The following is a 16,466-nucleotide window of genomic DNA, read 5'->3' as shown; positions in this document are numbered from 1 at the left end:
GTAGGTGAAGGTTTTTCTGTGTAGATACAGTGAGCAGGCATCAGAAAATACTTAGTTTTATTTCATTTCAATGTACTTCCTTGTTAAGAAGAAAAAAATTTAAGAAGCAAAATGAAAATGTTAAACATGAACATGGCCATAACAGATAAGTTGTACCCAACAGCATCCCCTTGGATCAAGATCAAATTAGTAAAAAGAAATAAAGGGGAATTCTGTGACTCTGTTTGCATTGATTTGAGGAAGTCAGAAATGAACCAGGGTGTTTTGGGTATTTCTTTCCTTTGAACTATAAGTTTCTGGAAGAATAAAGGTTCAACCTCTCCATCTGGGTAGGGATGTAAGACACACGTGAAAGTATTGCCATTGAAGGCACTCTGCACTCGCTGAAGTTGTCCACTGTCGACCCACTGTTCAAAGCATGCTAGGTTATTTGCTCCTATTCTCAAATCAAAATTATTAAAAGACCAGAAATTGGTTCTCAAAGCAAAAACCACATGGGCAAAGCAAGGATCTTTTAAAAAAGATTTTGTATCACAAATTACTTCCTTTGTGTTTTCTCCATTGTCATTTATTTTACGTACAAAGACTCTTCTGATCCTTCTTCTCCAGACTTGTTTCCACTGAACTCCCTGAAACAAATTACTTTGTTTTGTTCTACAAGGGTAGGATATGTTTGAACTCAGTTTAAAAGACCTAGAATTTCCACCTGCTGTAGGGAGAGCCATGTCAAGTAACAGTAATTTTTGTGATGTGTAGGCATCTTTGCATGGTGCTTATTGTGGAATACAATGGAACTTTCCTCATTGGATGGTTTACAGCATCATTATGGAGGGAGGAGAGAAACTGGAACATATCAACATTGATACATGTAAGGGCAAAAGCTTTAGTCAGACCCTTTCATCATGACCAGAGTCACCAAATCAGAGCTAGAGAGGCCTTAGTGGCAATTCAGTTCAGAACCACTGTTTTACAAATAAGGAACCTAACTTCATTATCAGGGTTAATGGCTAGTTAGGCATCGAGTCAACAGCAAAACATAGATCACGGGATCTTAAGCCCCATGTTTTTTCACGTTATTGCACACTGCCTGAGTTAGAGCTGGGTGTTAAGTTATTCCGCTGTATCTGTAGCACAGTAATAAGTAGGAAGGGTGAAACAATAACCAAGTAATGATAACGCTTACTAGCTGATCCATTACTTGTCAAAGGAAGTATTATATTATTAACATTTAGCATCTTGAAAACAATTATTTCTAAGTCTTACTACCTTGAGGAGTGATATTTAGTGTTTACATTTACCTTTTGCATATTTCTTTTTGTACACTTCCTTTGAAGTGCACGAATCTTTGATTTTGTAGTTCAGATGATTACGAGATGTTATGATTATCATATACAATTGTGTTCACGTGTAATTCACCTTGGTATGTTTCTCATTACCAATGGCCTTGTCAATAACTTAAAGATTTGCTAAGTTTAAAATTTTTTTGATAACTGTGAGTTTATTTTATATGAGTTCAGAAAAACTCCATGACTTTTTCACTGACAGCATAGCTGACTGAAATAATATTCTTGTATGAAATAATTTGGCTTTCATCCTTTGAGACATTTATCCCAGTGTATCCAGAAATGAACTTAATTTTTAAAATTTTATCAAAAAGAGTAAGCAGATCTGATTGTATGTCTAAATATTGAAATACAGGGCCAGATAAAATATCTGTTTGTCATGCTAATATTATACTCTAAAGCATAAAGAGTATATTTAGTATTTATTTCTAATCTTAAATTTTAGCAAAAAAAAAATTCTCTGCAGAAAGAACTTTGGTCCATAGAGTACAAATGATGGCTTTGATGGCTCCTGCCTTTGAAGTATTAAAGGGTGCAGGATTATACCCCCTTTTGGTTCATTGGAATCATACAGATGAAATTTTGCACCTTTTTTGTTTCAGAAACTCTCTAAAAGTAAGAAAAGAAAAAAGCCAACCTCTCAGTTTCAAAAACACGATTTTAAAGTATCTGAAACATGACTTCTCTGTGCAAGAATTCTACATACAAAGCAGGAATTCTTAAGAAAAGGAGAAAATTCATAGTTCATTTCTTGATATTATATACATCTCAAAAATTCTATCTTTTAGCACGTATGACCCTAGATAGCAGGAACCAAGACTGCTACTACTTCTACTAATAATAATAAACCAACAAACAATAGAAATATGAAAACGTACTGCTAAGTAATGAACAATTTCCTCAAACAAGCTGTCAGGAAAGGTAAGTATGTTAAAGAGTTAGGGAGTAAAGTTAAGTTCCTACTAAGAAGACAGTGTTCTTAGCTAGAATCTGCAAGACTTTCAGGTTTGATAGGATGAAAAGAAAGCTAAGGTCCATCATCAGCAAAAGAAAAATAAGGAGTATCATCAGCATAGTCCCTGAAACAACAAAAAAAAGGCATTTAGTAGTTAATGAATGAATGAATGAGTAAATGAATGAACAAATGCAGTTACATAATAAGTAAATTAGTACAGAAGTAAAACTAGATCATAGGCCCCAAAGGCCCAAGTTTTTTTTCTATGTGAAGGCAGATTCTTTGTAGCTGTGAAGAGCAGCGGAGACCTCGGTTTTCAAATGTGTCTCCTGTAAAAATCTGCCCACCTGTGATCCGCTCAGTGAGCTCAGGTCAGTTTGAAAACAGGTTGAAATCGCTACCTCCTGGAAGAGATAACCCTGCTAAGTGTCGTGGTAAAGAACCAAATAGCTTTTACATATATTTTCAGTATACCAGCCTTAAAAGCAGTGGGAGGAGGGGGAGGGTATAGCTTAGGGGTAGCATGCATGAGGTCCTGGGTTCTAATCCCAGAACCGCCATTAAATAAATACACAACTAAATAAACCTCATTACCTCCCCCCACCAAAGAAAACAAAACAAAAAATTAGTGGGAGGAAGGGAGAGCAAAGAGGGTAGAGGACACCTTCAAAGAAGCTCTCTTCCTGCTTCCTTTCATCTTGCTTTGGTGTCAGTTAACTGGAGGTAATTGTTCTGGCTCAGGGGAGATTACAGGCTGTATCTGTTTATCTTGAACACATATTTGAAGCATCCATAGAAATCTTGTTCCTCTGGTGGTTCCTTTTTTTTTTAAATTGAAGTATGGTTTCTGACACCTATATGATTGATTGCCTAATTTTCTTGATTCTGCAGTGAGAAATACATCCATAGCAAATACAAAAAGCCTTTTTAAATAGCTATTTTTATTAATCATTCATAGTTATTATAAAATTAGCAAATCTCATTTAGCATTATGTTTTATAGGAGAGTGTGTGTTTCCTGTAATTTAGTACATACAGCTTATGTGAATGTTAAAGAGGGTATAGGACTCTCGTGTATTTTGGCTCTGAGGACAAATGCCTAAAACTTAAGCAAAAAAACAATTATAACATGGTATCTCCTAGTTAATTTAGTATTGTAAAAGCAGTGACTTTCTAAGGTCTCAAGAAAAATGAGGCACTATCTGAAACACCTTTCATCTCAGTGTTGACTTGAACAGCTTGGATATCTGAGCTATTATTTATGTTGTTTCGAAGTGTAATATTTGTCCTATTTGGAAAATATTATTTGTCATATTTGAAAAATATTACCACCTCCTTATGTGTTGGTCTTCTTTTCTTTCCCCTCAATGCTCTCCATAGACGTTCTGTTTTCTGTGGTGTTCCCCATCTTTTTTTCTTATTTAAGAACAACTCAGGGTGTGCTTAGTTAACGATAAAACTAGACTCACTCATATTATTCGCTCTGTGATAAAATGAAGTAATTGTACAGTTGTTCACCAGGATTAGAAATTTGTGGTTCTCTCTCTTCTTTGGGGGCAATACTTAGATCAACAAGCCCAACATTAAGCCTTAAAAAAATTGTGACTTTGAGTCGTCGTTCTTGTTTTGTTTTCCTGTGTCTCATAGCACACAATCTGTGTGAATGTAGCCTTGTTGAAGCCAATTTCTATCTTCACTGGTAAAGTGATTGAAGCCAGTACTTTTGATTCACATAGAAATGTGAGATGAATTGCATATATGTCCACAGGTTTGCACGCACAGACACAGAGACACACTCAGCCTTAAGTAACCTGCCTTCCTACTTCAACACTAAACTTCATCTTGCCTGTGCAGAGAACACTGGAGACCTGTGCTCATTGTAGGCCCACACTGCAATCTACAAAAACTATTCACAGAAGCCGTGTTGTGCAGGGATTGAGAGTCTCTACTCCCATCCACTACTAGGTGGTCTGAAGCAATTAATACAGTTTCCTGGAGACCCTAACTTTCTCTTAGTGTATAGTTTATACCCTGGACACTATAGACAAGAAACTAAGTGTCCCAATACTGTGGCAGAAACCCAAACATTGCAGATTATTTGAAATATTACTTTTTCAGGTAAAATAACATTCCAGGTAAAAAATGCATTTCATTTGAAAGATACTCTGTTTTAAATTTGTAAGGAATTTTCACAAAATTCAAATGACAAATCCTGAATTTAAAAAAAAATCTAGCTTCTTAGGCATGCATAGTTCACAGTTTGAGAAGTTATAGAAAGTATACTAATGGTTTATGACTTTCATAGCCAAAATACAGTTTTGCTGTTATGCAATTTAAATTACATTTTAATTTTAACTTACTCCTTGTGGGACCTATAACTCAAATTGGATTATTTACGTGTTTAAAGTCTTTATAAAAGATTATGTTTTTAAGTAGCGTTTGTGGAATTTGAAGATAAATTCTAAATCATCCTCAAATATTTGTAATGTGTATGTAGATCTTGATTTCAGATCTTAAAGCAACGATCTCAATATTCAACTGACTTTCAAAGCATTTCCTGGACAGATTCTGTTTTATGTTAGTGAAATCAGTGTGTTATTAATTTCCTTTGTTACCAAATCTCCGTTTTCCCTCCGCACAGTGAACATGGCCACAAGCAGGCTAATAGGTGCGGTGGCAGGCACCATTCTGGCCCTGGGGGTGATTTTTGGAGGCACAGGGTGGGGAATAGAGTAAGCATCTTTCTCAGTTTCAGAATGTTTCTGTTTGGTTCCCGGTGTGTGAGCTGACTCCCCATGTGTTGTCTCGTTGCTGCGTTCCCTGTGCTGGTGCCCCCTTGTGGTGTGATTTGGATGTGTTTGTGTCATGTGGTTTTCTCGTGCAGTGGAGAACCTTCTCCTGTCTGGAACAATGTGGGGCATAAACTAATCCTGGGGTGCTTCTGAGGTCTTCACAATGAAGGCAACGGTCCGAAAGCTTCCATTGCTCCTCCACTTGTAAAAGTAATTTTAAGATACAGACTTTTTTAAAAAACCTATTTATTGACAAAAATGTTTTTATGTGAATGTTTTGTTAGGTTTCTTATAATGAATTTAATCCTCACCAGTCAAATAGAGTCACATATACAACTAGGAGTTATCAACAGTGGTAGCTTCTTTTAAAGAATTCAAATAATACTTAACTAATATTTTCTCCATTTATTTAGAGTAATATAGGAGGCTTCAGCTTAATTTTTTTAAAAAAGAAGTTTAGGATACTGCCTTTATTTTTTTCTTATAAAATAGGTTTATTATTCAGATCAGAAGTTTACATAAATATTTGGGGAAAGGGGGCATTAAGAATTAAAAGATATTTTAGTGCAAACCTGCAGAACCTTAAGTGAACAGTTGCAGATTATCTAGTGGGTTTGTGTTAAAAATAGCCAGTGTATAAATCTATATATTGTGTTCCACTTGCTCTTTGAGCTCACATAGAAATACAGCTCGCCTGGCATTCTTATTTAGGTGGTTCTGTCCTTGATCCACATCCTCAGAACAGCTGTCAGTTCTCCAAGGCATATTGCTTTCATGAGATTGCTAATCTGTAGACTAGAAGATTATCCTGATTTTTTCCCCTCAAATTACAGAGAAAGCGTTTATAAGTAACATAAATACTTCTACACACGCTGTCTTCTCTGTTCAGTGTAGTGGTGGTAATACTTCACAGAGGCCCAGCAATGCATTACTAGTATCTTAAGGAGTCACTGGAAAGAGTCTATGCAACTTCTCCAAACCACAGCATGTTAACATCACACGTGTTCCTCCTGAATCCCATTAGATACAGCATGCAGATGCTCTTCTTACAGACCGGACCTGGGAGACCCCGGCACCGAGATGGCATTGAGAGGGGAGCAGGTCCCTAGGTCACACCTCATGTTGAAGATCACCTAACCCTTCTCTCTCCTGCACTGAAGGGCTCTGACTAGACTGGGATCTTCTAACTCACATCCTATCTATAGGATGAAGGACCATGAAGTTAGTCAACCCAGGGGAAGCTAGAAATACTGGAAAAGATATTTTATTTCTTCTTACTTATTAGAAAATGAAGTATATAACAGAGGCAAAACATTTAGAGAAAACAAGAACTTTGTCTTGTAAAATTTCACCTTGGATCTTTTGACTGGACTATATTCAGAAGCCACATTCCTTTCCCAGGAGAAATTCTATATATATAGTTATGTGAAATTCCTCCTTGAAGAAAGATTTTTTTTTCTAAAAATCATCCCATTTCCTTTTTTATATTATTTATTGACCATAAGCAAGGTACTAACTGAAGGGATGAATGTTAATAAATTTCCCTTGGAATCTTAGAGGTGGGCAAAATCCAAGGCCTTTGTTGTAAAGCATAGTCTTTGTTACCAGCATTTGTTTCATTCATTCCTTCCACTGTTGTTGGTTTGTGGCTAATTCTGGTTGTGACAGGTGAGTCTGTCTAAGTATATATATATGTTTTCTAAAAATAGATTTATTTATTTAGCTTGGTTTATGCACTCTTTTTGTCTATTAGTTTACTGATTTTTTTTCTCTTCAAATTCTAAATTTTGCCATAATTGCTCAAAACATAAATACAGCTTTTTAAAAATAAAATCCACATAGTACAATATAGCTGGTTTTAACACTTCTTAGTTCAGTGGAGAGCATTAATGTTCACTTAGTCACTGAGGATTCCACAGGATTTTTTGTTATTGCTGTTGTTGTTGTTTTGGTTTTGGATTCTTGCCTTTAGTTGATAATTGTAAATCAGGAATCATGTCTCATGGGTTATGTGTTGATTCTAATCCCAACCTCTGCTCTCTGAGCTAGTAAAGTGCAGATCATTTGTAAAGCACACAGAATGTGCACAGGAATACAAATTTTTTGAATGTTTGTTTCCAAATTCAATGCCTTATTAAAATGTAGGGAGGAAATACATCTCAATAGAATAATGTTCTTTTAGAGCAGGATTTAGCAATCTTCTGGAAAGTTGGTAAACTGTTTTGGCCTTGCAGGCCACAGGGTGTCTGTCATAGCCTCGTGCCTCTGCATGTAAACAAGTAAGCATCGCTGTGTTCCAATAAAATTTCTTTGCCCCCCCCCAAAAGGCACCAGGGTCAAGTTCAGCCTGTGGGCTATAGTTTGCTGACCCTCGGTTTATAGCACAAGCTTTAGAATCAGGCAAATCTGTGTTCATATATTGCCTCCATCACTTATTAACTTCTAGAAACTTCTGTTTCTTCATCTAGTAAACAGGGATAATAAGAGTTCCTATCTCATGGCTTTTGTGAGGATCAGATGAGATAATATTTATTAAGGATTTAGAACTGCACTCAGCACATGGTTAAGTGCTCGGTGTACAGCAGGTAACCTGCTTTTCTTTCTCTCATTATTGCTATTTATTATTATCGGTATGTCTCTAAAGGCCACTGAGGTTTGTGTTCCGTAGAAGCTCAGTGGTTCGCCTGTCACAGCCCAGGAGCCTGTGAAGACCACAGCCCCGAGATTCCCACTGACTGATCCTCCACCGCCCCAGTCACACCCACAGCTCTGGGTGGTCTGAGTAAAAATGTGCAATGCACACAATCTTAGTGCTGCTAGAAGTGGCATCCATTTATGTACACAGTTGAGGGCACTGATGTGAGCAGAAAAGAGAATATTTTTACACAGAAATGAATGTTTCCACAAACTCAGGATTTTAGGGGAACTGTCAAAATTGGCTGTGTTACTTCTGGAACAAGGATCGATAGTTAGGACTGAAAGTGTTTTGCTGATAGGGGCACTGTCCCTGTGTATTAGCATCCTGAAGGATGTGATACTTAGAATAATTCTTGTACTAAAGTTAATGTTACTTACATTTCAAAATATTTGGGGAGGAGGGTATAGCTCAGTGGTAGAGTTCATGCCTAGCATGCAGGAGGGTCCTTGGTTCAATCCCCAGTACCTCCACTAAAAAAATAAATAAACCTAATTACCTACCCCCCACCCCACCCCCCAAAAAAAAGGAAGTTAAAAATACTGAGCTAAGGTGTTTCCCATGTGGGTGGAGAGGATTTACTATGCGTATCAACTCTTACTCAGACAATTGCTAGAAACTCCACTTTGCATTTTCTTTCTCGCTGTCCTTACTCTTTTTTTTTTTTGTTTATTTGTTTGTTTGTTTTTTCCTATCTCCAAGCCTCAAACTTCTCTTAAGTAATAGCTAGAAACTTGAAAGGTAGAGTCAGTCAAACCTAAGGAATCTTTTTCCCATTTCCCCAAAATTAACCCAAATGAATTTTTTACGTCCTTTATACCTTGTCTTTGGAACCCCACGTTGCTGTGTAAACACTGTAGAAGTCTGTGCAGGGAAGAGACATCTTTGAGAGCTTCAGAGTTAGATCTTTATTAGTAAACTTCTGACTTCAAAATTTGAACTGTCTCCAATGGGGGATAAAAAAAATTTAGCCTTCAGACAACTTTAGTGCTGCTTCAAGAGCACTTAAGTGGAATATTTTTCCTTCTTTTCTTGCCCTCACTGGCCAGTCAAATTCTTATGCATTTGTGTTTTTTATTTGCTCTTTTACGTGTTTGATGCGTGATACAGGGGAAGGGGAGGAGAAGAAAGAAAGTAATTTGCTTCAAATTCTACGCATGGTGAATGGAAGGGAACTCTTGTCAGCGGTGCAGAAACTTGAGATTTACAGACGTACAAATCCAAGTGGTAGCTGTCCACATGAAGGTGGTTTAAGTGTCTAGCAATCTTTTTACTCAGGGGATGTCCTTCCTGAAAGCGCTTACCTGCCTGTCCCTTGTGGTAACGAAAGTGGTTGGCTCATGTGACTTTCTTCCCATGATCCTTTGTCGCAGGTCCTAGTGCCACCAATCTCATAATAGGCTCCATCGCTGGTGCCATCCTGGTAGCAGCTATTGTCCTTGGGGGCACAGGATGGGGATTTAAGTAAGCACCGCCGCATGTCTTCTTCTTGGTGGCTCTCGCTCTTCTCTTTTCTGCTTACATAACCAAGTTTTGAGTTCCTGCTACCAGAGTTCGAGTGTTAACAGTACAACTGCTAAAAATGAATATTTTGATTCGGAAATGGGTCTGAAAAGAAGACACATGGAAACTCAAATATCAGCTTCAGGCAAGTGGGAAAATATGACCTGTAGAAGGCATTCCCATGTACCACTTTAAGGAGAACAAAGTAGAAGTTCTTTGACAAAAGACATTCCAGCTTTTAGAAGCGAGCATTTATTTATATGCAGATAATCAAGGAAACTAGGTCATTGGGAATAAGTGGATATAGATTCCTTGTGTCTGTTTAAAACTGGTTTATATTCCATTGACATTTTGAAGTTTTCACAACCTAAGTAATCATTTGCTCCGTGTTTTTTCACATGAAATAGACAGCTTTGTGATTTGAAAAACTTTTTTTAAAAATAAAAATGAATTTAAAAAAATATTTTCATTAATTCCCTAACCCACTGAATTGGTTTCTCATTAGAATTCGAAATCTGTGGCTTTGTGACACTTAATATTTTCTAATGAACTGTCAATAGTGACATGAGTGGCAAGCCCCGTGTGTTTTCATAGGGACCTTTCAGTTTGGATTGTACATTGATCACCAAAGTCTGTTGTTTCAATAAACATGCCAGATAATCACAAACAAGCCTTACCTGTGGTCCAAATTTTTGAACCAAATTTATCCACTTTGGATTTTTTCATATCTTGGATTCATTGGATAATTGCTTTTTATGCCTTTTCATGCTGTGATCACTTGGTTATTGTGAGTTGTAGATAAGACCTCCTGTGCCAAATACTCCCAATAAGTTCAATTCCAGTTAGATTTCATGGAACAGGTTTAAGTGGGGAGTAAGACCGTTACCCAGACCGAAAACCCACTTTGCCTCCACCTAGTTTTTTAATAGAGGCAGCTTTTGGCCTGAATTATCTGGATAATCACCTTAATTATGTATTTTATTTTGTATTTGGAATTCTGAATTCAATCTATTTAAGCTAGCTAAACTATAATTACTAGAAGCTGAATATGGAAGAAAAACAAACCAAAAGATGATTTAATAAAATTAAATTTTAAAATGTGATAAAATCAATTCAACATTTTCTGCTAATTTTGTTATGACGTTAAGATGTAATGAGTAAGCCTACGAGTTTTGAATGACTTCAGCTTGGAAAGGTGTTATCGGATGGTACTTCTTTTCCACAGGGATATTTATAAACTTGAACTTGTCTGGTGAAACAGTAATTTTGGCATCAGAGTCTTTCAAAACCACAGAGACACACAAAATGGGCAACTCACAATTAAATTTCTCATCATGGTACTAACAAGATACTGCCCAGATGATAAGTCACTTATGTATAGTACCTAACAAAAGAATATATGTTGGTTTGGGCTTGACCTAATTCCAGCAAAAACTTTTCTTAGTGTCTCATTATGGTGAAAAAGTCATCGTACATTACAGTAGTCCCATGATCTGTTATCATTCCATAATGCGCCTTGGAAATTTTTCATAAGTATGCTTCAAGAAAAGTAAACTTGGCTCATGCCCAAGCTTATGCCTCCTTGGTATTAGGAAACCTCAGTTTCAAAGGCCTCGGAGTGTACTGTGTGCATCTTTGCCATCCAGCCACATGCAATGACAGATGCATTTGGAGATGAGAGCACTGTTCTGTAGCAGGACCTCAAAACAGTGGCCTGGCCTAGCTCACAGCTTGAATTGCATGTTTCTTTGGGGAAAAATGAAAAAGCCTTTATCACTGTGTATATAAGTGGATTAGGCCCGTATGCTTTATTTATATCTGAGAGAGATGTCTAATCATCCGAAGAACAGAAAAAAAAGGTAGGGGAGAGATGGACACTTAGTGAGGTGAGAAACAACCTTTGTGGGAATGCCATGCAGACACGTGTGCAGCTGGGCTGTGTTGATACCCCATCCCCTGTCCCATGACCCTAATAATTCCCTTAAAGGAGAACATGATAGTGTGAAGTAAATATTTTCTGCCTTAAAACAAAGAAAAAAATGAAGACAGAATAATTCTTTTTTTTTTCCCCAAAGTTAGACTATGAGTTTTTTTTTTAATTGAAGTATAGTCAGTTTACAATGTTGTGTTAATTTCTGGTGTACAGCATAGTGATTCAGTTATATATACAGATATATATATATATTCCTTTTCATACTCTTTTTCATTATAGGTTATTGCAAGGTGTTGAATATAGTTTCCTGTACTATACACTAGGACCTTGCTGTTTATCTGTTTTATATATAGTAGTATGTATCTACAAATCCCAAACTCCTAATTTATCTGCCCCCACTTTCCCCACTGGTAACCATAAGTTTGTTTAAGATAATAATTCTTGGACAGATCACTTTAGCAGCTTAAATTTGGAGAAACTGCCACTCTTCCTGGTGTTGGTTGCTCTGTGAGGATCTGTACTTTAGATTTTTAGATTTTAGACCTTTCCTTTAGATTTTAGTAGTAGCTATGTGGCTTGTATTCAACTTTAAATAACTACTTCTATCTTGCAATAAAAGGCCTTGGGTGCTGAATGATAAACCTTAGGTTTTCCGGCCATTTGGACAGTTTTGGAGATTATTAGTCTAGAGATGATTTGGAAGTGTAATTATTTGCCAGTTGAACTGAAACTTTGAGTTATTTCATTGAGTTCAGTGTAGAAATAGAAGAGGTCTTTAGAGTCAGAATCTGAAAATAGTTTGTAAAAATGACTGCTCTATATCCCTTTATTGGAAATCCCTCTTGAAATTAGGTTTTTATTGCTAGAAGAGGAATTAGCAAAGTAGTCTGAAGACTCTGAAGGTGCATAAACTTTTAGGTTAAAGAGAGTATACTAACTGCTCAGGGAAAGTACTGCATTTTCCTGATGTCACATTTCTTTCCATGTAACAGTCTGAGTAATGCAGACGTGGAAGAAGTACCACATTAAACGTGACAGGTTCAAGTATGAATGAGAAATACAGCTGTGCTCTGACTCCTGACACCGTCTACCATTCTTTATGGTTCTTTTTTTAAACCATATTTACCCAGAAATAGGTGATAAAGATGTAAGCATATGTGAGTGTGCATGCAGGTGTGAAAGTGTGCTCTTTTGTGTGTGTAAAGTGATCATGAAGCTTTATCACAACTGTGGTGATAAAATAATATGAATTTAGGTGGCTTCTTTTTAGCAGAACAGGAGTCTGAAACCTTTGTTTAATGCAAACAAGACTTCCATAAGCAACTCCTAAAAAGAAAAAAAAATGCTTTATTTGGTAGGTTATTCTCTTTAACACATTCTGACATATTGGGTAGTGTGGTAGGCGCACCTTCGGAACTTCAGGTAATCTCATACTCCACAACTATGAGCATGCTAAGGGGTAATGTAGTCTATGAATTCTCAAACGTTAGGGTCTTAGAATTTTTCTCTGAGAGATCCGGCGAAAACTGAACACAGACCCTTGGCACTCCAATTTGTGCATATTTTCCCCATAACTGCATCTGTTTACACTCACCCCATGCACTTTTCTCTCCTTCCCTGCACGCTAAATAAAGCTATGAACTGCGGTGCAGAGGATTGCAAACCTCTGTCCTGACTGACCCTTGGAGACTCATGGCCCCTATTCGGTGTTGAATAATAATGCTCATCTATTAGGTTATTAGAGTTGTTGCTTTTCCTGGGCGTTGGAAAAGATCAAGTAGATGAAGGATCATTTTAGCAGCTCTTCTCTAAAGCTTAGGAAAAGTGACAAATATATTAAAAGAGAATTTCGTATCTCCATTTAAAAATGAACAAAATTGCTGTTATTAACTTGGACATGGCTGTTTACCTGAATTCCCTAAGCTTGAAGACAGGCACGTTGATGCGAGCAATATGGTCATTTACTCGCACATGAAGTCTGTCAACACCGTAGGTAATGATGGTAGAAAAGAGAGATCTTAGGTGATGGTAGAGAGAGAACTAGAAGGTAACGGTGACATAGTTTGTTGACAATTCATATCACAGGATTTCAGGTTGAATACTGAGTTCTCTGATAATGTCTCAGTCTGTGGACCCCGTTGCCATGTCCCATTATCCCACTACCTGGTCTCTCTCCATGGGGTTTGGTAGCAGGTGTGGCCATCTTGGCCCGGCAGAGCTGCTCCTGGCATCAAACGTGCTCATTTAATAAGTGTGCAATTAAATATGTGGTGTCTCTCTATGAGAACTCACTTGGGTTACGAGTTCTTACTGAGCCTGACCTTGACTCTGGGAGATCCTCTCGGGCCTGTGTTCCTTTTCATTGGATGTGCTAAAGAGAAGATTGCTCAGGTACTCACACTAGATGAAATTTGGAGGGCCCTCTCTGGATGATCACAAGGAAAGTTAACTGAATTGTTTGACTGTCACATTGGATGAAATCTGAAAGGAACTTAATAATTGCCAGTTACATTTTCTCAAAAAAAAAAAGCAAACATTTTTCTTTTTTCTCTTTTTGCTTTTGATTTTTATAGAATTAGAAAATGGAATCAATTTTAGCTAGCTTTCCATGAGGAGGAGAACCAGGCTGCTGTGGATCTGAATTCCATGACCACATCCCTGTACAAAATAAGGGGCCGAATTCCCCTAGTACCTGCACTCCTGGCTCTCCTGGGTTAGGCTTTTTCTCACTCAAACCCAGCAGGTGGTGGTGATGCCGGGTTGGCCAGGAAGACCCAGTTCAGCTCCCTGACTCAGCCCCCTGGGGAAATGAACTCAGTCGAAGGTAGCCAAGGAGAGGGGGTTGGGCAAGAGGTTATTGGTGGGCAGGCCATGACTCATCATGGAAAGATAAGAGGGTGATAGTGGTGGACAAACTTACAGATCTGAAGGCTTTACAGCTCCAAGATGGTTACTGTTCCCTGAAGAGCTTCGTTTTAATTTTGTACAGATGTATACATAATATAATATACATTGTAGACAGAAGGGCAGGTTTTTCAGAAGGAGTAAAAATTGATGAAAACTGGGTATTGACCATAAGCAGGGCTTATGGATTACACTAATATTTTATAATAGAAATACCTTGCAGGTTATGATGAGAAAGTTGCCTTCAGACTCTAGTGAGCAGAGGTAATCAGGGGAAGCAGTTGTGGGAGGGAAATAGCAAACCCCCACCCGTGATAGCTGCGCTTTCACATAAAGTAGAACAAAGAGACTTGCATGTAGAAAATTCAGGGCAGGCAGTCCTCAGCATACAGTGGCCCACAGTGGTTTTACGGTGTGTCCATGAGGAGCCCTCCAAGTCAGCCTGCTGCAGGAGTGTCCCTCTCTGTTCCTCCTCATGGGGCTCCACCTTCCCCCTGTTGGGACATGAGTGGAGGGAATACGGTCCTGGAACTCCTTATTGGTATTGAGTCCATTTTCCCATGGACAGGAGGCGGGGTTGGCCTCCTGGTCTGAGCTGGGAGCCCAGTCACACTGTGGAACACTGTTTCCATAAAAATGCCATCTAAGCTTCAAAACTGACTTTTAAAAGGAGCACTAGCTTTTGGACACTAGAGGTGGCCTGTGTGCCAGGCTGCAATGGGATTCTAGCTCTCCATTTAAAAATGAGCCCAATTGCCGTGATGACCTTGAACGTAGTGATTTATCTGACATTCCCTGAATGTGAATAAAGGAATTTAGGTGTGGGCAGTATAGTCGTTTATATGCACAGCACTTGCAGACTTCCACATCCATTTTTGCTTTTTTTTTTTTTAAATTCACATCCATTTTAATTGCGGAGATAGTTTATTAGTTTAATGTTTCTTGTGAGTTCCAGCAATATGTATCTAAATAGATGGGGCTCCTGGTTCTTTGGGGCTATTTCACAAGGTCAGGTAGTCCCAGTTTTTTCCCACCTGACTCGCAGGAGTGCGGTTCCTTCCAGGGCGGTGAGTGTAGGCAGAGGCGCAGGACCTGTGCTGTGAAGCACAGTAACTCAGTGACATACATTACAGGAGACTTCCCTTTTGTTCTCACCTCTCTTTCCTGGGCAGCATCAGCAATGCAGGCTTTTAAGAATACTGACTCAAATAGACTGTCCAGGGGCGGGGGGGGGGTGGGGGGAGTGGAGAATGGTGAAAAGAGGAAAAGTAGGGCTGTTGCAAATAGTATTTGCATTACCTGTTGGGCCAGTGATCCACTGATCCACACGCTTTAGCCATTAATGAAGACGTCATCATGAAAATTTTAAAAAAGAAAAGGGAGATTTTCTTTAAAGATTTTTATATCTGCTATTTCAAAAGAGAAGCATCAAAGTGGTCATCTTGGAAAAAAAATAAGGACTTGGCAGGATGTCTTAATACATCTTTTGAGCTTTGGTGTTGTTTTTATTTTGAATTACCGATGGGGGAGGAGGAATCTACTGTAATCGTTTTGGTACTTAGGGCTGCCAGGATAGCCCCCAGCCTTGAGTGAGTGGGCAGGGGAATGAGGGATCTCAGCAGGGAGTCCTCGGTCTCCGGTCTTGCATGATGCCGCGGTGGCAGCAGCGTTGCACCCGCCCAGCGCACAGACTGAATGCATGAGCCCCCTTGCTTGATGCCCCACATGAAGCCAGACCATGGGGAGGTTGCAACCAACTTTTGTTGTTGCCTTGTAGTGTCTTGCTGGTTCTTTCTTTTCTCTTTTTAAACAAAGGAACTTCTTTTTAGGAGACTGGACACTGTGAGCAAAGCATTTTAACTTGCTTATTTCAACTGAGCTAAGCTGCTGCATTTGCTTAACTAACCCCGAGCCTGTGTCCATTCTCCTTTGAGTGTGCTGTCTGACTGTCTGACTGCACTCTGGTTTTCAACTTTCTAGGTAAGAAAAACGCTTGTTCCAGAGTTAGGTAAGAGCTCACACCCCCAAGGCAGCAAGATACTGAATAAAGCAAAGGTTTTTTTTTTGTTTGTTTTGTTTTTGTTTTGTTTTGTTTTTTTCTGCCACTTTGGCAAAGGCTGATCCACTGATACAGAGCTCTCGAGTTCTGGAAGGAAGCAGCTACAAGACCTTCAGAATTTTTCTTAGTTCTCCTAAGAGCCCCCTAATTGGAAAAGCCTCACTGTAATAATTTACATCTGGTGAAAATTAGCCTTGTCATTTGCTTCTGAGATAGACAAATTGGGCTGCTGAGGCTTTCTGTGATTTACAGTGAACAACGTGAAGCTTCTCTTGAGCTTCAC

General features: G+C 38.5%; 1 protein-coding gene across 6 annotated transcripts in view; it reads left to right on the top strand.

Annotated features, from left to right (window-relative positions):
• Positions 1 to 16,466, top strand: part of ADAM23 (ADAM metallopeptidase domain 23) — a 157,094-nt gene that overhangs the window by 136,879 nt on the left and 3,749 nt on the right. The window contains exon 25 of one of the 6 annotated variants that reach the window (XM_031451928.2): positions 9,158 to 9,248. The exons of 3 other annotated variants lie outside the window; for them this stretch is intronic. In XM_031451928.2, coding sequence (XP_031307788.2) covers positions 9,158 to 9,248 — 91 coding nt within the window. Of the gene's footprint in view, positions 1 to 4,938; positions 5,034 to 9,157; positions 9,249 to 16,466 lie in introns of those variants that run through there. 2 more of the 6 variants (XM_064485055.1, XM_031451930.2) reach the window with 2 other exon arrangements.

This window comes from Camelus dromedarius, chromosome 4, assembly GCF_036321535.1.
Source record: "Camelus dromedarius isolate mCamDro1 chromosome 4, mCamDro1.pat, whole genome shotgun sequence".
Lineage (NCBI taxonomy): Eukaryota > Metazoa > Chordata > Mammalia > Artiodactyla > Camelidae > Camelus > Camelus dromedarius.
This window is presented reverse-complemented; position numbering and strand designations above follow the sequence as displayed.